Source organism: Myotis nattereri (genome assembly GCF_964212035.1).
Source record: "Myotis nattereri genome assembly, chromosome: 2".
NCBI classification, from domain to species: domain Eukaryota; kingdom Metazoa; phylum Chordata; class Mammalia; order Chiroptera; family Vespertilionidae; genus Myotis; species Myotis nattereri.
The window spans coordinates 143,246,130-143,274,062 of NC_138076.1; the positions used below are offsets into that span (position 1 = coordinate 143,246,130).

Sequence of the window (27,933 nt, forward strand, 5' to 3'; positions counted from 1 at the left end):
CTGGGCAAGTGCCCTGACCAGGAATCTAACTGTGAATTCCTCGGAGTTCATAGGTCAGCACTCAACTACTGAGCCATGCTGGCTGGCCCTGCTGCAGTCTTGCTTGAACGCATGACTGGGTGGGTTGGAAGGGTCAAGGTGGGAAATGAAAGTTCACTTAGTGATTATTGACAGACCTGTTTCTCTGAGTCCTGGGCCTCTACAAGGCTGGGCAACTGGCTTTCCCTGATGACCTACCTAAGAAAAAATATGAGACTCCAAATAAGATGGAAGTGGTAATCTTTTTACAATCTAATCTTAGAAGTAACATCCCTTTCTTTTGCCATATTCTGTTCATTAGAAGTGATTTCAGCAAGGAGATTATACACCAAGAAGTGGGGATCACTGTGCCATTTTAGAGATTGCCTACCGTAAATATCTCTTACCACATGCTTGCTAGTTGTTCTCACATGGTAATAAGGACTTTAGCATAATTAGTTCATTGTCACTGAAGTTGTGGGATGTTTTCTTACCCTGTGAAATTGAAATCAGTTTATTAAAAAAAAATGCACTTAAATGGGCAACTATAGGAAAATCAATAAAGCATATGCCTTTATTTATTTTTTAAGCAAATGCCTTTAAAAGGCATTGGAAAATAATTTCAAGCATTGTGAAATAACCATCACTTCAGGAAACTAACAGGGCCAAGATTTTTTTCCTAGGAGACAACAGAAGCCCAAAACAAACAACTGCTATTAATTGTCATAACCAATTAAGACTCCCTCATTCCCCTTAAATAAGGCCAAGCAATAATGTAATTGGTGGGAATATTTGTTTTTGTTATTTTAGTTTTGTTATGTTATCATAGTTGGTATTTGAAATGAAGGAGAGCTAATGACTTTGTCCCTACTAAGGAAAACCAAAATACTTGTCCATAGGTGACATTTAGTGTAATGTTGTATGTTTAAATAGTAACTAAAAGTCAGCAATCTTTTTTTCTGTTTCTTTTAGTTGATTTCAAGTTATTCATTTAAGAATTGGGTCTTATAACTTCCTAAAGATTAGTAACTCTAGGTGGTATGGTTGATATTTAGTAGGCCCTAAGGAAATTCTGTCTGACTTAATAAAATTTATCATTCTAATCAATATTCCTCTTTGTGTTTTTGCCATTTGAGAAAATAATTGTATTACTTTGTTGATATCTTTGTAAAAAGGTCTTTGCACAATGCTTGGAACATAATAAGCACTCAGTAAATGTTCCTTTCTTTTTATAGAAAAAATAGACTGTATTACCATATAGTATTAAGTGCTTTCTTGGCATGCAGAACTAATACTTAATAGTGCATGGGTGCTATATAATTTTAAACTATTTAAATTTAAGAATGAATACATTTTGGCTGAACCTTACATTTCTAAATAATTTTTACTACTCCTAACCCATATCTTAAATTCTAATTGAAAGTAGTTTTTGACTTGAGTAATTTTCAAAACAAAATACTTAGGTGATTTCATTTTTCTCTTTCTACCTTCATTTTCCAGAATAAAATATTGGGTAATGCCTAAGCCAAGATCTTTTTATGTGTGGAAAAGGAAATTTCTTCTGAATTGTGATTGTTAGGATTGATGTGCATGTGCTTTCTACTTATAAACTAATGCTATTTTCCTTGTCCTTTTGTTTCACTGCTGCTTCAATCCTGATGCATTGTGCTTCTTCCTTGTTTGGATTGTATTTGTTCGCTGCTCAATTACACTGCATTAAAAGCTTCTTGGTGATAGCAAAGATGTCCTTGGCCCACCAAGTAAGTAGCTAAAGTTCAAATGGCATGTTTGGAGACATGATAATATTTTGATGTGTACTTATAAAAGGCATGCGGTATTTTTGTTTTGATTATTTAAGTGTTCTACTTTTCTTTCCAGACAGTGAAATATAAAGAATATCGTCATTTAGTGCTTATCTGTTGACAATGTCCATCTGAGCTTGATAGTATTTGTATATTTACATCTGGATTATCTAAGGATAGATTATTTACTTAATTATCTAGTTAATAATTTAGGACCTTTTCTCCATAGTATTCCTTTCTGCAATCATCACAAAAAATAGGTCAGGCTACTTTGAGGCTGGACATGGTCTTAAAAAATTCACTGCCATATGACAATGAGAAATACTGTTTTGTTTTGTCAGAATTTTTACATAATAAATAATTTGGTTATGAAATGTATTATTTATACTTTGGGATTTCATAAGTGAAACATGTTTCATCTTAGGAATTTAGAAGATGTCTCCCCCCCCCCCTTTTTTTTTTAACCTGCACTGTTAGCTTTGGAGGATACACGAAGAATAAAACCTATGCTCTGCCCATAAGGATCATTATAGTCTAGCAAGGGAGTTAGACTCATCTATAACAATAAAGTATAATATGCTAATTAGACCGGATGTCCTTCCAGATGAAGCCATGGCGGCCGGGGCCGAGGCAGAGGAGGTGGTTGCCACGGCGGCAGGACCTGAGCCCCTTGCATGAATTTTGTGCACCAGGCCTCTAGTCTATGTATGTATATAAAAGCCTAAGCGACTGGATGACTGGCCAGTAGCTATGATGCGCACTGACCACCAGGGGCCAGATGCTCCACACAGAAGCTGCCCCCTGGTGGTCAGTGATCCCCACAGTTAACCTCCCACAGCCGGCCAACCTCCCGTGGTTCCTCCCCCCGGCTGGCCGGGTGGTCAGTGAGCTCCCATGGCCAACCTCCTGCAGTCCCTCTCCCTGGCCGGCTGGCCCCGATCGCCAGCCAGGCCAAGGGGACCCCCCTCCCACCATGTACAAATTCATGCACTGGGTCTCTAGTGAATAGATAATTTTAAAGCATTGTGACAGGGGAAACTTTTGTTTTAAAGTTTTGTATTAAAAGTCACAGAATTACTGCCCTGGCCTGATGGCTCAATTGTTTGGAGCATTGTCCTGTGCACCAAACAGGTTATGAGTTTGATTCTAGGTTAGGGCACGTACATAGGTTGCGGGTTCTATCCCTGGTTGGAGTGTGTACAGGAGGCAACTGATTGGTGTTCCTCTCTCTCTCCCTCTCTCTCTCTCTCAAAAATCAATAAAACATATCCTCGGGTGAGGATTTAAAAAAAAATCATAGGATTACTGAGATGAAAGGAACTTCAGATGTCATCTAAAAAGATGAAGATACTGAAGCTAAGAACTGAAATGTCCAAGAAATTAGAATTGGTTACTTACCCAGTGTGTCTTCTACTGGTTTTCAATAATTAAAATATCACTGCATTGTGAATTGGACAAAGATTTTTAACTTTATTAAAAGCAATGTGGAAATTATATTGACTTAGGAAGTTTTAGTATTTTTTATGAAATATATATCTGACTGTTGTAAGTTTGCTCATTCCTTTAGGGTTCATTTTGTTGTTCCATTGGCAAAAGGAAGGGACTAAGCAAAATAATGGCAAGATTTCTTCTAGTTCTAAAATTATTTGATCTAAAACAATTGCTATTTGTCTCTAATGTATTATGTGGGGAGCCAACACGGCCATGGCATACTCAGCCCCAGGGCGCGTTATGTGCCATGCCAGCTCAGCCTGGTTCAGTGATCCTGAGTGGGGGGGTGAAAGGATTGAGAAAAGACAGACAAGAGAATGAAAGCTGGGTCTCGGTGGGACGCTGCTCCCTGATGAGGAGACAGCGCCAGCACCCACAAGCCGTGTCTTTATTTTATAGCAGATGCCACGAGGCAAAGTAGGGGCGTGATCAAGTTGTTTACAGCATTCTCCTGAGTTTCATCCTCACTTAACTACATGCACCCGAACTCTATCACAAGGCACGTGGGGCCACGTGTTCGGACCATATGTTCAAGCTTACAACCATAGCTGTTGGCTATGATTGTGCTGGGAGGGCCCTGCCCTCCAGCTGGGACTTGCACGTGGCAATGAGAGGCCCTGTCCTTTCATTAGTCCGAGGCTTGAACCTGGCCAAAACACTGTAACCGCGCCCCATAGTATTATTTTTTTAAAAAAGAGAGATGATTTAAGGTAATACGCTAAAATTCCTTTTTTAACTGCAGTAATTTATAGTATTTTAAATATATTGTTTGTTATACAATCAGCATTATTAGAATAGTAGAAATTTTGAAAGTAAAGTACACAAATACCAAAACATTTTTGTTTTCTTATTCAGCTTTATTTGTGATGCATGACAGATATTTTCTTTCGTGTGTGTGTGTGTGTGTGTGTGTGTGTGTGTGTTTTGTTGTTGTTGACAGTATTACAGATGTCTCCCATTCTCCCTTTTTGCCTTCCTCCACCCAACCACGCCCCACCCCAGGCCTTCCCCATACTATTGGCTGTGTCCCTAACTTATGCATATGTGCATATATGTTCTTTGGTTAATCTCTTCCTGTCCCCTGAGATCTATTATTCTGTTCCAAGCATCCATACCTCTGGACCTATTTTGTTCATTAGTTTATTTTGTTCATTATAGTCCACATGTGAGACAATTTGTCTTTCTCTAACTGGCTTATTTTGCTTAGCATAATACTCTCCCAGTCCCTCCATGCACTCTTAAAGGGTAAGAGCTCCTTTTTCACAGCTGTATGGTATTCCATGGTGTAAATGTACCACAATTTTTTTATTCACTCATCTGATGGGCACTTGGGCACTTAACTGTTGTAAATAAATGCTGCTATGAACACAGGGGTACATACATTCTTTCTAATTGGTGTTTTGGGATTCTTTAGGGATATATACCTAGAAGTGGGATTACTGGGTAAAATGGCAGATCCATTTTGAATATTTTTAGGAAACTCCATACCATTTTCCATAATGGCTGCACCAGTCTGCATTCCCATCAGCAATCTACTATAGGGTTCTCTTTTCTTCACATCCTCACCAGCACTTGCTATTCATTGATTTATTGATAGTAGCCATTCTGGCCGGTGTGAGGTGATACCTCATTGTAGTTTTAATTTGCATCTCTTTGATGATGAGCGAATTTGAACATTTTTTCATGTTTATTGGCCATCGGTATGTTCTCTTTGGAGAAGTGTCTGTTCAGGTCCTTTGCTGATTTTTTAGAATGGATTGTTTGTCTTCCTGGTGTTGAGTTGTATGAGCTCTTTGTATATTTTGGAAATTAATCCCTTATCTGATGTATCATTGGCACATAAATTTTACCAAAGTATGTTCTCTTTTCATTTTGTTAATGGTTTCTTTTGCTGTGCAGAAGCTTTTTATTTTTATGTAGTCCCATTTGTATATATTTTCCTTTGTTTCCCTTGCCTTTGGCAATGTATCGGTGAAAATATTGCTAGGTGAGATGTCTGAGATTTTACTGCCTGTGTTTTCTTCTAGGATTTTTATGGTTTCCCATCTTACATTTAAGTCTTTTATCTCTTTTGAGTTTATTTTGTAAATGGTATAAGTTGGTGGTCTAGTTTCATTTTTTTTTTTTTTTGCATGTACCTGTCCAACTTTCCTAACACCATTTATAGAAGAAACTATCTTTACCTGGCAGATATTTTCAATGGATTTTTCAGTTACTCTAATTACCTTATACATTCAAATGTTGGCTCAGATGAACTGATTGACATAGCTGAACTTTATAAATAGAATTTAATTTTTTTTAAATATATTTTATTGATTTTTTACAGAGAGGAAGGGAGAGAGACAGAGAGCCAGAAACATCGATGAGAGAGAAACATCGATCAGCTGCCTCCTGCACATCTCCCACTGGGGATATGCCCGCAACCCAGGTACACGCCCTTGACCGGAATCGAACCTGGGACCCCTCAGTCCGCAGGCTGACGCTCCATCCACTGAGCCAAACCGGTTTCGGCAATAGAATTTAAGTTTTAATATCAATTAAAATGATTCTAATTTGGGGACTGGGTTTTATAAGTGGAGGTCTTTAATTTACTTGGAATATAAGAAATTTATTGTATATTTTATGCCTATAGAAATAAAAATATACAGCATATATTAGGGATCGTTTATATTGTGCTCTATCAACTGTTAAAAGGGGACTGTATAATTATTTCATGGAGACCATATGTTTTTTAAAGTGGAAAGTAATTTCATATAGTACTTCATTAGGATCTGTACTGTTGAATGAAAAAGCTATAATTTTATATCTACCAACATATTTAATATATTTAAGTATTTGGGAAAAGGTATACCATCTGTAAGGGGAGATTTAGAATTTATGTAGAGATCATTTATGACTTTAAAATATTTACTTAACTTCAGCTTATCTTAGCTTTCACTTAGATTAAGGGCAAATACCAGACTTTGAAGCTTATACAGTTCTTCAGATTTTATATTGATGAGTTGAATTCAGAAAGTAAAGAATGATAGTTACAGAGTCATATTCTCCTTAGAAGTTGCAGTTGGTATGTTAATATGTTACTGCTAATTATTCCATTGTGATTAATTTTACTGTAGTTAAGATAGTAAAACAATATGAATAGCAAAGTAGGTTACTTTACTTCCACTACAAAATACAACCATGAGAGGGCACTGTAATGCTATCATTAGTAGGTGAAGTAATTGATTGTAATGTTAGACATTACACTGAAATCATGCAGTCATTCATTCGTCAAATATTTATTCAGTCATTTAGCATGGATTTATTGTCACTTTTATTTCAAGGGATACAAATAAAAACAAAGTCACTACCCTTTTTAAGCTTATACTTAACTAGTCTACAATTGTGCAAATGATGTAAGCTATCAAGATGACTTTTATAATGTGAAAATTCCTTTTTCTGTGTATAATGTTAATGTTTATGAATGGGGTAAGAGAAAAAGTAGGAAAATGCACTTTCTGTACATTGCTATTTCTACAACCTTCCCACTTCAAGGTTATCAAAATCATAAGCAGTAATACCTCAATCAGTAAGAAGTTAGGGGTGAATGGAACTAAATATTCACTTCTTAGACTATTGCCTTTTTTTATATGGTAAAGTTATTCAAGACATAGATACCTATGTCTCACTGACGAACACTAAAGCATACTTTAATTCTATTAGTTGTCCTTCTCATAATGTATTTTAAATTAGCCTTAATGTACTGCCTGATACTACAAAAAAATGTAGCATATGTAAATTATAAAGCATGATTATACAGTTAAGACACTTTGAATTTACCACTTAAGAACATGAATCTTAAAAATATTTCATGTCCATTTGTGTGCTTCTTCTCTTCTTTTCCTGTGCCAGAGGTGATGACTATTTTGTATTTTATCATTCTTTACTTTTTTAAAATAGACTTTTATGTTATTTTTAATTATGTATGTATCACTAAGGTTTACTTGGTTTTTAATTTTATGAGAATGGTAGCATGACAACATGTCATGTTTTAGGACTTGTTTTTTAACATTTTATTTCCAAGATTCAGCCATGCTATTGGGTATAGCTAAGATCACTCCTTTTTCAGTGCTACATACTATTTCATTATAGGCATATACCATAATATATAAATCCATTTTATTTTCAGTTGATGAGTATTTAAGTTGTTTTGATTTTTGTTACTATGAACAATGTTGCTGTCAACATTCTTATTTTTGTCTTTTGCTACACATGTTTAAGAGTATTTCTAGTTATAAAGCTAAGAGTGGAACTGTTGGACTCGTAGGGTATGCTGAAATCACTTTATTAAGACAGATCTAAGCAGTTTTCCAAAGTGCTTATTTTGGTTTATACCCCACCATCAGTGCTTAAAATGTCTGATTGATCTCACCCGTATCTATTTGTTATTATCAGACTGATTAATTTTTGTCAGTTTTACTGAGTGTAAAATATTAATTTCATTGTGATCTTGATTTGTGTTTTTCTCATTACTAAAGAAGGTGAGCATCTTTTTTATATATTTATTGACCATTTGCATTTTTCTTCCATGAAATCACCATTCGAGTTTCCCTCCCATTTTTCTTTTTTTGTATTAAAATATTTTTATTGAGGCATAATTGACATACAACATTATATTGGTTTCAGGTATACTGCATAATGATTCAGTATTCATATATATTTCAAAATGATCATAATAAGTTTAGTTAACATCTATCACAATACATATAGATTTTTTTCTTGTGATGAGAATTTTTAAGATTTGCTCTCTTAGCACCTTTCAAATATGCTATGCAGTATTGTTAATTATAGTCTCCAGGCTGTATTTTACATCCACTTGACTTTTTTATCTTATAATTAGAAGTTTGAACCTTTGACCCCCTTCACCCATTTTGCAACCCCTCTGAACCTCTTCACCTCTGGCAACCACCAGTCTCTTCTCTGTATCTATAAGCTAAGTTTTTTTGTTGTTTGTCCTTTTTGATTCTACATACCTTATTTATCTTTCTCTGTATGACTTATTTCACTTAGCATAATGCTGTCAGGGTCCATCCATGTTGTCCCAAATATAAAGATTTCATTCTTTTTAATGCTGAATAATATTCCATTGTTTATAGGAACCACATTTTCTTTATCCATTTACCCATTGATAGACACTTCCCTTGGCTATTGTAAATAATGCTGCAGTGAAAATGGGGGAGCATATTTCTTTTCAACTTAGTGTTCTCATTTTCTTAGGTAAATACACAGAAATGGAATTGCTGAAACATATGTTAGTTCTATTTTTAATTTTTTTAGGAACCTCTATATTGTTTTCCATAGTGGCTGTACCAATTTATATTCCCACCATCAGTGCAAAGGATTTTCTTTTCTCCACATCCTTGCCAACACTTTTTATTTCTTGATTTTAAAAATAATAGTGATTCTAAGGAGGTATAGGATGATATCTTATGTAGTTACCACTTGCATTTATGTGATGATTAATGAAGTTGAGCACTTTTTCATGTGCCTGTTGAACATCTGTGTATTTTTTGGAAAATATGTGTATTTAGATACTCTGTCCATTTTTATTAGGATTTTATTTCTTTTTTGCTATTGAGTTGTATTAGTTCTTTATATATTTTGGATATTATATCCACTTATCAGATATTTGATTTGCAAATATTTTCTCACATTTAGTTATTTTCTCATTTTGTTGATGGTTCCTTTGCTGTGCGGAAGCTTTTTAGTTTGATGTAGTCCCATTTATTTATTTTTGCTATTGTCAGATCCAAAAATCATCACCAAGGAAAGGAGCTTATTGTGTATGTTTGCTTCTAGGAGTGTTATGGTTTCAGTCTTCCATTCAAGTCTTTAATTCATTTTGAGTTAATTTTTGTGTAAGGTGTCAGCAGTCTAGTTTCATTCTTTTGTATGTAACTATACACTTTTCCCAGGACTACTTACTGAAGAAGCTGTCCTTTACCTCATTGTATATTCTTGGCTTCTTTGTCATAAATTAGTTGCCCATGTAGGTGTGGGTTTATTTCTGGGCTCTCTGTCCTGTTCTACTGATCGTATGACTTTTTTTTTTAAAATATATTTTATTGATTTTTTACAGAGAGGAAGGGAGAGAGATAGAGAGTTAGAAACATCGATGGGAGAGAAACATCGATCAGCCGCCTCCTGCACATCTCCTACTGGGGATGTGCCCGCAACCCAGGTACATGCCCTTGACCGGAATCGAACCTGGGACCCTTCAGTCCGCAGGCCGACGCTCTATCCACTGAGCCAAACAGGTTTCGGCCGTATGACTTTTTTTAATAGCTAATACCATATTGTTTAGATTACTATAGCTTTGTAATATAGTTTGAAATCTGGGAGCTTAATGCCTTCAGTCTTGTTCTTTCTCGAGATTACTTTGACTCTGTAGGGTCTTCTGTGGTTCCATACAAATTTTAGGATTATTTGTTCTATTTATGTGAAAATGCCATTAAAATTTTCATAGGGATTACATTGAATCTGTAGATTGCTTTGGGTAGTATGGACATTTTAACAGTGTTAATTCTTCTATTCCATCAGCATGGAATATCTTTCAATATATTTATATCTTCTTCAACTTCTTTCATCAGTGTCTTAACAGTTTTCAGTGTACAGTAGTTCCTCCTTATCTACTGAGGATAAATTCTAAGATTGCCGATGGATGACTGAATCTGCGGATAGTACCAAACCCATATGTATTATGCTTTTTTCTATACATACATACATACATACAACATATAAATTAGGCACAGTAAGACATTAACAACAATGCCTAATAATAAAATAAAACACATAACAATATGTTTTAATGAAAGTTATGTGAATGTGGTCTCTTAAAATATCTTACTATATTGTACAGACAACATGAATATGCTGGAAAAAGGCATGATTCACATCCCAGATGGGATGGAGTGGGATGGCATGTGATTTCATCGTGCTACTCAGAATGACACACAATTGTTTATTTCTGGAGTTCTCCAATTAATATTTTCAGACTGCAGTTGACCGCGGGTAACAAACTGTGGAAAGCAAAACTATGGATAAGGGGAGACTACTGTACAGGTCTTTCACTTCCTTGGTTAAATTTACTTCTTGGTATTTTATACTTTTTGATGCATATGCCCCCATTTTTTATATTGCAGTATTGGTCTTTTTCAGATTTATTTATGAGTAGTGGTTTGTTTGTTTTTTAAAAGAAAACATTCTGGATACTAATTATACAGATATCTTTTGTTAATTGTATATGTTGCAGATATCTTCTACTGTTTTCTGTTTTTAATTTTGTTTTCTTTTGATTAAATTCTTACCTCTTTTTTTTGTTTAGTGTGGTAGAAATTATCAATTCTTTTATAATTAATGCTTTGTGTTTGTTTTTTTTAAGGAATCATTCTTTAGCCCATGCTTATAAATATACTCTCTTATATTTTGTTATAAAAGTTTTCAAGTTTTGCTTTTTACGTGTATTTCTTTAATTTTCATAAAATTATTCTTTATGTGTGGTTTGAGGGTAGGGACCTATTTTTCCAATTTGGAAAACCAATTTTCCCAGTATCAGTAATTAAATAGTCTTTTCTTTCCCTACCTTTATTGTATATCTGGACTCCACAACCATGGGTTTGTGTCTGCGAGCTCTCTGTTGGATTCCTTAGGTCAGTTTGTCTTTCTACATCAGCAACATACATTTTTTAATCAATAATAATTTTTAGGAGTTAAATGGATCTTGGATTCAGCAATTGAAGGAGACATCATATACTTTTTCATAATGAAGTTTCATAAAACTATAAAAGTTGTTAATTGATTCATTCAACAAAATTTTGTTGAACACCTTCAATATGCCAGGACCATACCAGGACTCGGGAATTATGGGAAAATAAGACAAAATTTCTTTCTGTTATGGAACTTATAGATTAATGAAAGCATGTAATAAAAACATAATAAAAATCATGTAAAGTGTTAGAGTATAACTGGTGGAATGGGCACTAGTGGGAAAAAAATAAAATAATTGATACATTATACTATATTAAAATGGGAACTTATTGCCGAAACCAGTTTGGCTCAGTGGATAGAGCGTCGGCCTGTGGACTGAAAGGTCCCAGGTTCGATTCTGGTCAAGGGCATGTACCTGGGTTGCGGGCACATCCCCAGTGGGGGATGTGTAGGAGGCGGCTGATCGATGTTTCTCTCTCATCGATGTTTCTGACTCTCTATCTCTCTCCCTTCCTCTCTGTAAAAAATCAATAAAATATATTAAAAAAAAAAGGGAACTTATTTATCAAAAGGCACCATGAAGGGCTTTTCTGAGGAGATGACGTTTGAACACAAATGATGAGAGGGGCTAATAGTGAGAAGATGTGGGGTAGGAGTATTTTGGGTAGAGAGAACAAGAAGTATAAAAACCCAGAGATTGGGGCAAGATGGTGTGTTTTGAGAAATACCAAGAAGACCATTATGACTGGGAGCCAAGGAGTAAAGAGGAGAATGGTAGAGAATTAGGTTGGGAAGATAATGGGTGCCAGACACTCTTGAATCTTTAGGCCATGGAATTTATTATAGGTGTAATGAGCCATTGAGAAGACTTCTGCATGATGCAGATCTGATTTATGGTTTACAAAGATTGCTTGGGCTTCCATGTAGAGAATGAGCTCTGCACAAGCAGGAATAAGCCCCTAAGTCTGGTCTCTAGGTAGAAATCTGATGCTGTGATCCAGTGGAAAGGTAATAGTGTCTTGGAACAGGGTGGTAGTTGTATAAGTGGGGGGAAATAGAAGGCCTCCAGATAAATTTTGAAGGTAGAATATAAAGCTCTCAGAGATAAATGGGATGTGAAGTGTGAAAGAGGAACATTGAATAATACATCTAAGGTTTTTGGCCTGAGAACAAGGTGGAAGGGAATAGTGATTCCACTAACTGAATTAGAGAGAGGCAGGTTTGGAAGATAAGCAGAATCAAGAATTACATTCTGGATAAATTTGAGTTGCCTATTAAAGGATAGAGGCAATTAGCCCTGCTGGCATGGCTCAGTGAACCAGGAGGTAACTGGTTCGATTCCCAGTCAGGGCAGATGCTTGGGGTGAGGCTTGATCCCCAGTGTGGGGCGTGCAGGAGGCAGCAGTGATTCTCTCTCATTGTTGATATTTCTCTCTCTCTCTCTCTCTCTCTCCCTCCCACCCCCCGAAATAATAAAATTTTTTTTAAAATTAAAAGAATAGAGGCAGTTATAAGGCAGGCAATTGGGTATGTGAGTTTGTGTTCAGGAGAAGATATATAAATTTTGGAGTTATCAGTGAGTAGATTCTTTTTTTAATGGACTTGATGGGGAAATAATTTTTTTATGTCTTGGATGATAAATGGAAGTATTTTTGAAATTTAAGGAGCTAAAATATAATTTTGAAAACAGCACAGTAGAAAACATGATAAAGCAATTTGATTAAACAGTATGATTGAAATGCAAACATGAAGCTCTGGTTAAATTAAAAATTTAGAGTGAAGACAGAATCATTCTCGCTCAAAATAAAACTAAAGCCTTTGTAGACTGAAAGCACAAAAACATAAAATAAAAGGATGTGGAAATCCTAGGACACTGTGGTGTTGCTCACAATTATTTGCCCGATTCTTTCATTGAGTATTTTTCTTTTTTCTGTTCTCTCTGGAACTGGGCATTGCTTTCCTCTATTTGTAGCTTGGCCAAGTGGGAGAATAGCAGCCTGAAACACTATTTAAACTGGTTATTGGGGCAGCAAGCTTTTAAGAGCCAGACGTTGGAACCAAATCCTGAGTTAGAATCTTACCTCTATTACTTAGTCTTAGACGAGGCAATCTCTGAACCTCAAGTTTCCCATTTCTAGAACAGGAATTATACCTACTACCTGTGAAAATTAGAAATTAGAGTAGAAATTTTAATGAATGTACAACATTATTTTATACTACTATTAATTTGTATTTTTTCTGATCACTAATGAGGTTGAGTATCTTTTCATATGTTTATTGACCATTTGTATTTCTTCTGTGAAATGGCTTTTGCTTATAAAGAGTTAATATTAATAGCACAGTAAATCTTGCAGTACATTTTCTTATCAATTGCATATGTTTTCATTTTTATAATCTCCATAATTTGTATACTTTTACTCATACATACCTATCAATTTGGGGGGAATTGAAAGCAAAGTAAAAGAAAAACAGTTATGCAAATTTATTAAAGTATTGAGTTGGTAAAATTAATAAACATTGAGGCAGGTTCAATCATAGTTCTGTTCCATGTTATTAACTAGCCATTGTGTAAATCTAGCGCTGAAGTTCTAATACTTTTTCCCTTTTTTCCTTGAGCTGTTATAGCAAACAGTGAAGAATCTCAACTTCTGACACCAGGAAAGATGAGTCAGCGCCAAGGGAAAGAAGCTTATCCAACTCCAACCAAAGACTTGTGTCAGCCATCTTTTAGTCCTGCAAGCCTTCATAGTCAGGGTAAGAGTTGTGGTTTGAATGTGTTTTGTGTTGTTGTTTTTTAAGGGAAGAATGACATTTTGGATCTATCATAACTTTTATCTTTTGAACCCTTTAGCTTTATAGGGGTTTTTTTGTTTGTTTTGGTCATACATACTATTCTTGAAATGAGTACATTTTCCTTTTGAGTCTTTTAATTTCTCTTATATTCTCTAGCATACTTTGTTAGTTATACCATTCTTCAAATTATTGATTCTCAAACTTCTTAGTCTCAGGACCCCTTTACACTGGTAAATTATTGAAGAAGCCAAAGAGCTTTTGTTTATGTGAGCTAACCTATTGACATTTACTATATTGTAAACTAAAACTAAGAATTTTTTAAATTGTTTATTATTCATTTAATATTATAATAGTAAACCCATTACATGTGACTATGAATAACACATTTTTTATGAAAATAACTATGTGAGAAGGGTGGTATTCTTTTCCCGCAGGTTTCCTCAACCTTGGCACTATTAACTTTCTTGGGCTGGATGATCTGTTGTCTTGTACATTGTAGGATATTTCACAGCATCACTGGCCTCTACCCACTAGATGGCAGTAGCACTCTCCCCAGTTATGACAATCAGAAATATCTCCTGACATAGCCAAATGTCCCTTGAGGGACAAAAATCATTTTTGATTGAGAAGTATTATTTTATAGTTTCTGAAAATTCATTTCTAGCTTTAAAAAAGACACGTGAATTTTTATATCTGCTTCTGTAGTCAGTGTTGTGATGTGATGATTTAATTGAAATACTATATGATGACAATCTGGCCTCATACACATGAGTATTGACAGTAATACCTTTTATACATAACTGTAGATATTTTTCTTTGATACTGCACCAAAACTGACAAGTGGTAGTTTTTTAAATGTTCATTGCAATCTGGAATCTGAAACCATATCAGTAAGCTTTTTATACTCAGTTGAATTAAAATACACTGATCTATCTTGAACTTTGAATGGCTATTTACTCATACATGATTTTGAAACATTATGCATTAGTCATTGAAAAATAGTTGCTCACTGAATTATGCAGATCTACCAAGTGTTGACACATTTTAAAATATAATATAAAGAAGTGCTTTAAACATATTTCTCCTTTTTCACATGGAATATTAAAACCACCTGTACTCAGGGTTTATGATTAATAATTTTTACTGCTTCATCAAGGACATTTGTAAGTGAAACTGGCCAATTATTACAAGTTCATGGCAGTGAAGAAAGCAGTGACTACTACTATAGTTTGGTGCCTCTGCCTTGATCTGTGCTGAAGTGCTGGCAGTTTTACCCAACACTGCTTTTGTACCTTAAGTAGAAGTGTCAATGCAATGAAAAAGTATTATGAAATAGTTTTAACTTTCTATACCCTCTAAAAGAGTTTTGGGGATTCCCAGGGATCATATATTTCACTTCCTAAATCTTAATAAGTTTTATGTATTGGATTCTACTCCTTAGCTAGTTTATTTAGTCAAATGCTTTGAACTCTCCTGAGGTTACTACTGATAGCTGTGGTGGAAAGACTACTGCTTTTAAAACCAAGAACTTAAATTTGGTGTTAGAAAGCTAATATATGTATGCAAGTTATCAAGTATTTTAAAAACTTAAATTTAGAGTTTTATACTGTCTGTATAACTTGTCAGGTTTTGGTGTTGTTACTTAATAAAATAGGCTTTAGTTCTTTTTAAATGAGTATTAACTGGTAAATAGTAAGTTACATAATCATTTTTCTACTTTATTTCAGTAGAAAATGTTTTTCTAGTCAAGTGTTAGATGGAACATACTATGTTAACCTTTATTGCTTGTTGTTGGATATATTTTTTGGAAAGTTTGAATTTTCGTTGCCCAGATGTCTTTTTGAAGCCTGAAAGTGCATATATGGTACACTGGTATACATAAGTTTCATTAAGAAATGATACAGTTTACCTGGTTTTTCCATTCTATGCATCACAATTTTGACTGTTTTAGATATGGTTTATCTGATTCATGTATCTGTGCACTAGAACATTTAGAGGACTTCTTTAACTTGAAACTTAATGAAGCAACAGAAGGGTTACTAATAATTTCCTTTCTTTTGCATCTATCAAGAACATTTCAGGCAAACAGGGAATTTGAGAGATTAGTACAATGAACACTAAATATACCTATCATGTAGATTTAAGCAATTATTAACTTTTTGTTGTGTTTGTTTTATTTATTTAGAAGTGGGGCTGGAATATTTAAATTATAGACCTCATGATGTTGTGCCCCAGAATATTTAATGCATGTCTAAAAATTAGAATATTTTTATATTACCATAAAACCTTTTTACATCTAACAGAATTTATAATAATTTAATATAACCTAACACCTAGTTCATATTCAATTGCCTCAGATTGTCCCCAAGTCTTTCTACTGTAGGTTTGTTACAACCAGGATCCCAGGAAGTTCATACATTATATTTGGTTGTTATGTTATTACTAGAGGCCCGGTGCATGAAATTCGTGTACTTTGGGGAGGGCGGGGGGTGGATCCCTCAGTCCGGCCTGCACCCTCTTGCTCACCAGCTGTGGGCCTGGCTTCTGGCTGAGTGGCGCTCCCCTACATTGAGTGTCTACCCTCTGGTTGTCAGTGCATGTCATAACAACCAGTGGTTCCGCCTTTTGGTCGATTTGCATATTAGCCTTTTATTAAATAGGATATCACCTTTAATCCTGAATAGTCTCTTGTTTTCTTTATGAACTATTGTGCCTTTTTTTAAAAAAAATATATTTTATTGATTTTTTACAGAGAGGAAGGGAGAGAGATAGATAGTTAGAAACATCGATGAGAGAGAAACATCGATCAGCTGCCTCCTGCACATCTCCTACTGGGGATGTGCCCACAACCCAGGTACATGCCCTTGACCGGAATCGAACTTGGGACCTTTCAGTCTGCAAGCCGACGCTCTGTCCATTGAGCCAAACCAGTTTCGGCAGTGCCTTTGACATCTTAAAGAAACTAGAATACTGTCTCTATAGAGCAGGGGTGGGCAAACTTTTTGACTCGAGGGCCACAATGGGTTCTTAAACTGGACCGGAGGGCCGGAACAAAAGCATGGATGGAGTGTTTGTGTGAACTAATATAAATTCAAAGTAAACATCATTACATAAAAGGGTACAGTCTTTTTTTTTTTAGTTTTATTCATTTCGCGGGCCATAGTTTGCCCACAGCTGCTATAGAGTGTTGGACACCTTTTGGATTTATTTGATTGCTTCCTTGATGTGTTGTTTTCACTTAAAGATGTAAGCACTGAATTGGTTATAACATTAGGGATTGAAAAAAATTGTGATTTCTAATTCTGTCATTCTTTTTACATTTGTTCCTGAAATTTTTCTGTGAAGAGAGATCTTAATCATCTTAGGGATGGTTGATAAGCATTGTTCTGATTCTCAACATTTTCTGTGATTTTTTTTTTTCTAAAAGTGTTAGTGTCAGTGCTTTGATCTCTCATTTCATTTTTATTCTTACTATCACCATCTTAGATAAGGTCCTTATCTTTTCATACTTAGGTCCATAGCCTCCTATCTCCTGACCTTGCCCTCCAGTATACTAGACTTATCTCCCTTAACAAAATAATCCAAACAAACAAAATTATTGTTATGTGTTAAGATGAGATTATGATGTGATTGAGGTTCTTCTAGATCAGGGGTCCTCAAACTACGGCCCGCGGGCCACATGCTGCCCACCGGGTGTTTTTGCCGCCGCTGCCTGTCCTGCTTAGCAGCTGACTTGTCCCGGGCCCGCAGTGCGCATGTGTGGAATGTCTGAGGGACAGTGAACTGGCCCCCCCCCTTTAAAAAGTTTGAGGACCTCTGTTCTAGATGTATATGGCCAGAAAATACATCGATTCTGTGAAGTGGATCTCTGAGGGAAATAATATGAAAGAGAAATAAAAGTTGTCAATGAAAATACCACTTTTTATTATTCATGCTTGTAACTGAAAACTTCATTAGATGCCTACCTTTGTGTCATTCTCTTTCTCAAAAAGTCAACAGCTGACTGTTGCCTAGAGCAATGGCTCCTAAGTCTGAGAGTCACCTGGGAACTTTGCTTAGATACAGATTCTACTGCAACCTTTTAAAATCTCTAGGGTAAAGCTGTGTAATTATAAAGCTATCCAAGTGCATCTGATGTAACATTTGGACCAGTAAGTGGAAACCAGCAGTTGAGAGCATAAATTGCAGACTCCATAATATGGTAGTCAGTTCTCTTAGTATATTCGACTTTACTCTACTCTTCCAGTTTCATTTTGTGTTCCCCTCATCATGAACCCAGATAGATGGTTTTCTTCTCTATTCCCCAGTGAGACTGTGCTTTTATTTATTCTGGTCCTCCATTGTGGGATATCCTACCCCTTCCCTTTGCTTAGCTAATACTTCTCAAATCCCAGGGTGCTGTCAGTAAAAAAATGGCCTCCAAATAAGAATCAGATCTTCTGTGAAATCCTGTGTTGGACCTCAGAAAGATTTAAGACAAGTCCTTTTAGACCTTTTCAGCTAGACAAAAGGGCTTCAAAGAGTCTTAAAGGCATACTTTTCTAGAATGTCTCAGCTAGTCAAAAAACCTTCTAAGGCTCTTAACTCTGATGTCCCACAGCACCATGACACTCAGCCCAAAATAGAAAGTGGCCTATCTCAAATTTGTGGATGTGGCATCTGTCTAATGGAATTAATTTTAATAAAATTCATAGATAACTCACAAAGTTTTTATAAGAATGGTTCTAATTGAAAGCACCACAGGATAGACAGAAAAGAATAGACATAGTTCAATTAAAAAGAGCCTTTGTGTGTTGGGGTATCCCAATCTTATATGGCAGGAAGCAGGCCAATAAAGATACAGTGTTATAAATATGGACTATTTCTTATGAAATAGTCAGAATGACTCACAGGATGGAGCTAGATACAGCCGTGGGCAAACTACGGCCAGCCCGTTTGAAATGAATAAAACTAAAAAAAAAAAAAAAGACCATACCCTTTTATGTAATGATGTTTACTTTGAATTTATATTAGTTCACACAAACACTCCATCCATGCTTTTGTTCCGGCCCTCCGGTCCAGTTTAAGAACCCATTGTGGCCCTCGAGTCAAAAAGTTTGCCCACCCCTGAGCTAGAACCTCAGAGGCAGAGTCAAGATTCACAGAGGACTATTTTTCAGGGAGCAGAACTGTGCTCCAATCAAGTTGCTGATGACATGTGCTGAGCAGATTTCACAATTGCTATGGTACTGTTATGGGCCTTCTGTATAACTCTACATCCCATACATCTTTGAACTCAATTGCAAAAACCAAAGATAGCATTGCAATTGTCTATTGAACCTGATTTCAAGCTAACAAGATCCTGGCCTTACAGCCAGTGCTGTAAAAGATGACATTTTAGTGGGGGTATAGGGGTGAGGGAGGGCCTTGAGTGTATTTTGCACGTGGAAGGAAGTCAACTGGGTAAACTGTGGTATGTTTCATTTTCAAAGACAACTGCAGCATTACCTTTTATCTCACATGCTCTTTTTCTATATGTCCTTGCAACTTGCCCACCAAGAAGTGGAGTCTATTCCTACTCCACCTCTACCCTTATTGAATTTAGGCTGGCCACGTACACCTTGTACACCTTTTATGTGTTGGCTCCTGCCCTTGTAAAGCTTACAGTCTGGTAGCTTTCTGTGCTGGTAACTGTTCTCCAACATCAACCTCACATGTAATATTGTTCCTGTGATTGCCAAAAGAGAGTCATACAAGAGAGTGAATGACCATACAGCAGGAAAATAATAACATATATTTTGATGATAATTGTTGGACTCATACTAATAGCTACTATCTAGTAAGCACTTACTGAGTTTGGCTGTCATGCCAGAAGTTTTATATGCAAAATTCTATTTAACTCTTGAAACCACCCCACAAGATATAGGAATAGTTACTATGTCTGCTTTATAAGTTTAAAAACTGAGGATTAGAGTTGTTAAAAATTTCCTCAAATTTACAAAACTAGTAAATAGCAGAGGTGGATTCAAACTCAGGATTGTCAAAGCCCATAGTCTTAAATACTCCACTATACTGGAGTGCATTACAGTGTCAGCTGTTTCTTTTTTGTGTTATACACATCATGGTTTTATTTATTTATTTATTTATTTTAAATATATTTTTATTGATTTCAGAGAGGAAGGAAGAGGGAGAGAGAGATAGAAACATCAATGATGAGAGAGAATCATTGATTGGCTGCCACCTGCATGCCCCCCGCTGGAGATCGAGCCCGCAACCCAGACATGTGCTCTTGACTGGAATCGAACCTGAGACCTTTCAGTTCAGAGGCTGATGCTCTATCCACTGACCCAAACCAGATAGGACCACACGATGGTTTTAGAAATTTATGTCTGCCAGTGCTTTAGAATTTCACAGATTCTCATTATTGCTCTTTTCTGACTGAGTCTCTTTCAAGCTTATGATTTCATACCAATTTATAGTAGGTCATTAAAAACAGTTTTGTTTTTTGCAGTATAGTTTCCTTCCATCATTTTAGGATTTTCTTTTCCTTTTTTTTTTTTGGAACTCCGGAGACTCTGACTATCCTTCCTAAAGCCCACACACATCATGATATTCTTTTATGTGTTATACATTTAAATTATGATGGCGAATCAGATTATTCCAAAAAATTGTGTTGTTGCCCGACTCTTTCCCTTATTCAAAGACTAAGTACCAGTTTACGTCAATATAATTTTAACTTAAGTATGATTACAATCTCTTCAATAGGATGGTGTTGTTTTATGGTGAGTTGTTTGAGCTTAATGTATTTCAGTTGTTTTTCAAGAAAGAAAGACATAACTTAATTAGGTTTGTTGTCTCCCTGTTCCCCTCTACTTTTGAATAAGGACAATGGCCCGGGTGCCTAGAGACTAAATTATAGCTCATCCCTGTGGATCACGTTTGAGATTGTTATCAAAGCTTGATGAGTAATATAATTTATCTTGTAGTTAGCCTTTCATTTTTGGTCATAAAAAGCTATTTTACATGTTGTTGTCTTTTAAATTATCTTTTAATTATAGTACTTTCTGAGAGAATATGAAATGTTGCTTTGCCAAAACAAATTAATTCACTTCAAATTAATTTTTAAGTATTTAAAATTTTAAAGACTTGGAAACTAAAAATTTTACCTACCTAATCAGTTTTATAAAATTAGTTTTAACTACTTAATTAGTTTTATAAAATTAAAATTAATGCTTGGTTCATCTAGGCTTGAATTAAAATGTCTATATTTAGTCTGTGTTTCTTTTATCTTTTAGTAACTTCTCTTAAACCTGAGAAGTCCCTTCCCCTTGAATGCTCTGGCAGCATTGAACATGACATAATAGAAAACGTCAAAGTAAAGGAGGGTTTCTTTGACCGAGAGTTTACTAGTTGAAAATGTACCAGATTTCCCAGGGCTACAGTTGTCGACATTGTTGGTATAACCTCAGGTGACTACCACTGAGTACCTTCATTAAAGTGGTTCATAGACAAAAGGAGACATAGGAGTCAGTTTCTTCCATGAATCGAAGCAGTTCTTCCTTCCTTGGTAAGGCATTTCTAGGATCAATTCTGAACATATATGAGACCATATGTGTATGGAACACGTAACAAATGTGTTCTTGAGTATGTGTGTTATATTTCATGAAAATTGTTTTACCAGAAAGAGAATTTGAATTTAATCTTCCCCCACCCCCACTATCTTTAATTTTTCTTTCCTGAATGATATGCTTTGGTTTATAGCCATAGATTGTTTTCTTTAAAATTAATATAAATTAGAGTTTATGTTAGTTTTCTTCTGAGTTTTTCAACTCTCAAAATATGTTAGATTTCTGAAGTTATTTCTTAAGACATGGTTGTTTTCTGTTTCAAAATTCCTTAAATTGGGTAGTTGCTTCATAGAGCTATGAAAGTACCTATTAAGTAATAAAAGAGAATATATATTTGGCAAGTTAAGAAAATTAGTTAAAATATTTTTCTAAGTTTCTCTTCTGAAATATTGTAGTATCTATGTTCTTCAGTTTTTCTAATGCTCCTATAGGGGAAACTGAAATATTTTGAAAGCATTTATTGAAAAGTGAGAGAGAATAATTTAGCTTTGTTTTAAGCATCTTTATAAAGATGGGAGGAGTCTGTCTTATTATTGCCAGGCCTTATTAATTACTTTTTTAACAAAGTAGTAAGATGAACGTTAAGAACACTACAGGATCCCATAAATGTCATTATACATATATATGTGTGTGTGTGTGTGTGTGTGTGTGTGTGTGTGTGTGTGTGTATAAATATGTTTTCATTTTACTTAAGACAACATTAAAGAATTATCAAATCTTACATGTACTAGTTTCTTAGCTCTTTTCTATTGTGATTTCCTCCCATTTGTTTCCGAGGTCTAAGAGGTTGATAACATCTTAGCAAGAGTGGTAAAATAATTTTACCTATACAGTTAACTGCTACAATTTTCCTGTTTTTATTTGAGGTGTGTAGAGACAAGTTTTCTACACTTTTGATAAATATGTAGCAAGATAATGTCAATTTAATTTACCAAGTAACATTTGCATATTTTCTGAGAGAAGAAAAACAGTACTCATACCTGGGAGTACTTTGGTTCCATTTCCTTTGGTTGTTGTAACTTTGAACATATATAAATTTTACTTAAGGATGAAACAGTGAAAGTTTAGCAAACTCATCTCTTTCTAGGTGAAGGAAGGATGTTTGTGACAGATGGACAAATACCCCCTTGGGGATACTTTTCTAAGTTTCTCTTCTGAAAAGTGAGAATAATTTAGCTTTGTTTTAAGCATCTTTACACAGATTAGAGGAGTCTGTCTCATCTTTGATTTTCCAAGAATCTCTTTTATAGAGCTGACCCTTATTTAGCCTCCTCTTACCATAGTTATATACTAGAAAGCAAGAACAAACCCAAAATGATATTCTCAGCTCAGGCCTTCACGAGTTAAATTTGTAATTAGAAAATTTAGGAAAAAGAAGTAGGGTAACATAAGCAAACATGAAAACCTCTAAGTGAACTTTCAGTTAAAAAACAACACACCTTCCTAGTAAGAACATTAAATGTTAGATATAATGTTTTACAATTTGATTTTTAAAGTGTGGCTGAATTGTCAGTAGTGTAACAGAATTAATGGGTGGCGGGCAGAATTATTAGAGTAGGAATCCACATGAGCACTGGAGCCAGCATTTGTCCTGACTAGCACTTGCTAATATCTGAAGGTCAGAAGCTTGGGTTTTAACAAGAGATTGGAGGAAAGGCTCATTCATGATGGAAATTTGAATTGGAGATCACTTCATATGAAATTAAGAGTCCTGAGGGCAGCATTCTTAGTTTAAAAACAAAAGTTGGACAACACGGCCACAGAGGAAACTGGTGGTGTATTTGCCTGTCTTGGTCTTGTCTCTAGGTAGAATGGAGGAGAGAGGGATTCTTCCTTCAGACATACTGATATAGGCTTGGGGCCAGAATTCATACTATTTCTGTGGCAAAACCAAAAACAACTCCCAGTTTAGTTTAAAATGATCTTGGGTTATATTAGTATTCTTAGGTGTTCGGATGAGTCGACACAGATCCTTTTTAGAGAAAGAATATTTTAAACACAGGCCTCAAAGAATTACATATCTATAATACTAAAAGGTTAATATGCTAATTAGACCAACGTCTTCCGGACGTCATTTCGGACATTCTTTCTGAGGAAGTCGGGGCTGGAGGGAAGCCAGCCGGGGTCCCAGGTGCCTGTGGGTGGCCCTAGGGAAGCCAGCCAGGGTCCCAGGTTCCTGCTGGCAGCCGGAGGAAGGGAAGCCCAGGTCCTGTGTGCCGGAGGGAAGCCGGTGCCCACAGCTGGGGGAAAGAAGGCCTACTTTTGCACGAATTTTTGTGCATTGGGCCTCTAGTAAGCTCATAATTAAAAATCAATAAACAACAACGAGTTACCCATTAAAATATGCACTCATTAAAATGGCTAAAATTTAAAACGCTGACAACACCCAAATGCTGGCAAGGTTGTGGAAAAATCAGTAAACATGGGAAACAAGCCACCATCAGAGAGAATCTGCTTAAACTACCTACCACCCAGTCCAGAGTTTGTATCAATTGGAATAAGTTTCAAATTATGATTTAATGGGTTAAAGGCAATATAAAAGACATAATGCTAAGGACCTTTCAGAATTGATGAAAGATAATCCTCTGATTAAGGAGGCCTAACAATTCCCAAGTAGGAAATGTAAAAAATAGTGGTTTAACACTTATATATGAGAAGAAGGAAGGCTGAAAAGTACTGAATTAACTAAGCATTTAACTTAGAAAAAAGAATAGGATTAACCAAAAGAAGATAGAAGGAAGGAAATAATAAAGAAAACAGAATAGGCATAGTGGGAGTATCAGGAAAAACAAAGTCCTTAGAAAAGCCTCAAAAGAATTATCAAACCTTTGGCAAGATTAAGGGGGGAAAAAGAGAAATAGACATCATTGGCAATAAAAAGGAGACAAGAAAATTACAAGCAGCTATTTCAAAGGTAATATAAATAGCTTAAAGCCAATACATTTGAAAGATTTTAACATCTCTGAAATTGGGTTGAATCTTTAATTGATAGTGTTTTACAATCTCTGTTGGCCATGGTTGAATACTTTATAGCATCTGTGAATCTGGCATATGTGTTATGCATGTTAAAATTGCCATCAGTCTCCTCTCCCCTCATATTTTGTCATTTCTGAAAGTCAGAAACATAGCCAATAGTTGATGGCATCTTAGAATTGATGAAATGGAAAAGAAATATTCCTTAAATGAGGCTTGTATAGGAAAAGCAGACAAGGACATTACAAGAGAGAAAAGTTATAAAACATTCTTGCTCATGAACCTAGATACAGCAATTCCAAATAAACTGTTAGCAAACTGAATCAAGCAAATAAAAAATAATTAATTACAACCACATTGGGGTTATTCCAGGTTTGATATTAGAAAATCTGTGGTTGTCATTTAACACTTTAACAGACTAAAGAAGAAAATCAATGTTGTCATCCTACTAATAAAGAAAACAGATTTGAAAAGTTTAACATGATTGGGGGGAAAAAACTCAGCAAATTAGGAATAGAAGGGAACTTTCTTAACCTCGTAAAGTTAGAATTAGGAACAAGAAAAAGGTGTATACTATCTACACTTTATTTCAACAATACACTTGAAATGTAGCCAGTGAATATGGTAAAAAAAAAAAAAAAGTAAAGGAAAAAACAATTTTTTATTTATCTGCAGCTAGTACAATTATTTAAACAGATTCACAGATGAATTCTGAAAATGATTAAGAAGTTACTGTAATATATGTTAACTGCAGCAGTAACAAATGGTTAGGAAAATGCAATTCAAAAAATACTGTTTAGAATAACAGGAAATAAGGAACATAGAAATAGGTCTAACAAGAGATGAGAAATACCTTTACATAGAAAAGTATAACATGTATTCTCAATAAGTGGAGAGACATACCGTGTTTCCAACTCAGAATTCAATATCAGTAGCATTTCACTTCTCAAGTTGATTTCATCTGTTCAATGTGTTTTGAATCCATTTCTTAACAGGATTTTTTCATGGTATTTGATAAAGTCATCTTTTTAATTCTCTAGGGAGAGCAAAGGGCAAAAAAGAGTCAAGACATTCCTGAAGCAGCAGAACCAAGCAAGGGTCAGGTGACTTAGCCTTCCTCTGGTGTTCCAGTAAATAGGGCAGGAAGTATAGGGGCTGAAATAGATACAGAGATGAATGAAACACAAAGAGACTTAGAAACAAACCCAGCATACATGGAAGCCTCAATTTATGGCATATTACTCAAATCATTCGGGGAAAATTAGTTTATATATTTGAGAAAAAAATGAAAATAGCTTTCTCCCACTACTTACAAAATCAATTCCAGATTAAATGTGAAAGATAAAGCTTTTAAACTTTATAAACTATAGAAAAATATTTTTATATCCTTGAAGTAAGAAAGGGTGAACCACACACACAAACTGAAAAGAAGACTGACATTCTGCCTTGGTGAACTTAAGAACATCTGTTTATCAAGATACCATAAAAAATAGTGAAGAAACAGATGGTGATGCATGTAACTGACAAAGAATTAATATTTAGGAAAAGTAAGGTACTTCTATGGGTCAACCAAAAAGACCAAAACCCACTAGAAAAAAATGTCCAAAACTCATGAATAGCTATTTACAGAAGAGGTAACTCAAATGGCGATTAAGTGTGAAAAGATGCTAAACATCACTAGGAAACTGGCAAAGGTAAATTAATACTGTAATGAATTGCCATTTCATACCCACCAGATTGAACTAATATTAAAGTCTGATAATTACAAGTGCCAGTGAGGATGTGAAACAACAGGAACTCTCATCTACTACTGGTGGAAGCATGAGTTGGTAGAATGATTTTGGAAAACACTTTTGACATTACATAGTAAAGTTGACAATGAGCACACCCTAACCCTAAGTTTTTATACTCCTTAGTATATCCTAGACTTAGTGAAACTCTCACAAAATGTGTACCAGCAGAATTGTTTGAAAGAGGAAAAGATATGGAAAAATTCAAATGTCCCATCATCAGTGGAATGAATATATATTACAATATCTTTACATAGTAGTATGTCATACAGCAATGAAATGAATGATTTAAAGCTATCAGCATCAATATGGGAGAATATACAAAACATTAAAATTCATGCAGTATGATGACATTTATGTAAAATGAATCAATACATATTATGTGGAGATAGATACACGAATGAGTAAAAGAGAATTTGGAATAATGGTTAACTCGGGTTAGACGGGAGGGGGATGCAACCAGACACACTTGGGAATCTTCCAAGGTACTTGTAATGCTCTTTTTTATTTGTTGGTGGTCATTAGCTAGGTTTTCATTTTATTAGTAATGTTTAAAATGTACATATGTTATATACATTCTTGTGAAAAAGATGAAAATGCATCTTTTTTTTTCTTTTCTTTCTTTTTTTTTTTTTTTTACAGTATAGTCTGTTGACTGATGCTGGTTCCTGTGATTCTTTCTTAGTTATATAACTAGATAGGAAAAATAATTACACTATATATAAGTTTGTTATTAGGTGAAATTCCCTCAGTGTAAAGGTCTCTCCTCTATTACAAGATTATAGTCTTCCTGCTATATGATATTTAATGTTCCTTTATGAATTGATGGACATTGTGAATTATAGGTTTTTTTTAAAAATGTCTCATCTAGATGAGAACCCTGATAGCAGTGCCACAATTTTGGGGGGAAATTTTACTGGTCCATAGAATTCAAATCTAGGAACCATAGGTTTATGTCATTTACCTGCGTGAGGACATTGTGGGTATACGGTAAAGATAGGGAAAGTTTTGTTACTGAATGGAGTAATGGAACATGAAGTTAGTTGGATATGTGGATATAACTGTGAAACAAAAATAGCTTCTTCAGGGCCTTGTTGGCCTCATCATTAGAAAATTTCTGGAGTGTGGCACCTGTAATTTAATTTTATGTCCAACTCCAAAGCTCCTGGGTTGGATAGATTCTCTGGTGGGTAAGTAAAAAGATGTGAGCATTGGCACCAATATTTGATTATTACCTGGGAGAGTGAATGGAGAGATCAATATTCATGCTTGTCATGCTAGAATGAGCAATATTGCCTTATAGCTTGGTTCTCATGCTTGGAGAGAAAGGATAGAAGACTAGTTATTTTTGCAACACTAAGAGATTCAAATCAGTACAGTGGGGAATGGAATTTTTCTTTATCTGTTAATGTTTTTAGTTCTTTTCCCTCTCCTTTTCAATCCTCACCCAAGGATATGTTTCCACTGATTTTAGAGAGAGAAAGAAACATCGATCTCTTGCCTCCCCCCATGCCTCAACCTGGGATTGAACTGAACCCACAACCTGGGTATGTTCCCTGACCAAGAATCAAACCTGCAACCTTCCTGTGCATAGGACGATGCTCCAACCAACTGAGCCACCTGGCCAGGGCTTATTTGTTATGTTTTGAGAACTTAGTTATACAGAAGGAAAGAGTAAAAAGCTTTCTTTTCTAACAAATATTTGCATGGATT

At 35.2% G+C, this 27,933-nt stretch overlaps 1 protein-coding gene across 2 annotated transcripts in view; it reads left to right on the forward strand.

Moving 5' to 3' along the window:
- OSBPL8 (oxysterol binding protein like 8) overlaps positions 1–27,933 on the forward strand; it is a 171,498-nt gene that overhangs the window by 72,375 nt on the left and 71,190 nt on the right. The window contains exons 5-6 of one of the 2 annotated variants that reach the window (XM_081083381.1): positions 1,742–1,778; positions 13,674–13,811. In XM_081083381.1, coding sequence (XP_080939507.1) covers positions 1,742–1,778; positions 13,674–13,811 — 175 coding nt within the window. The remainder of the gene's footprint in view (positions 1–1,741; positions 1,779–13,673; positions 13,812–27,933) is intronic. The other variant, XM_081083382.1, reaches the window with a different exon arrangement.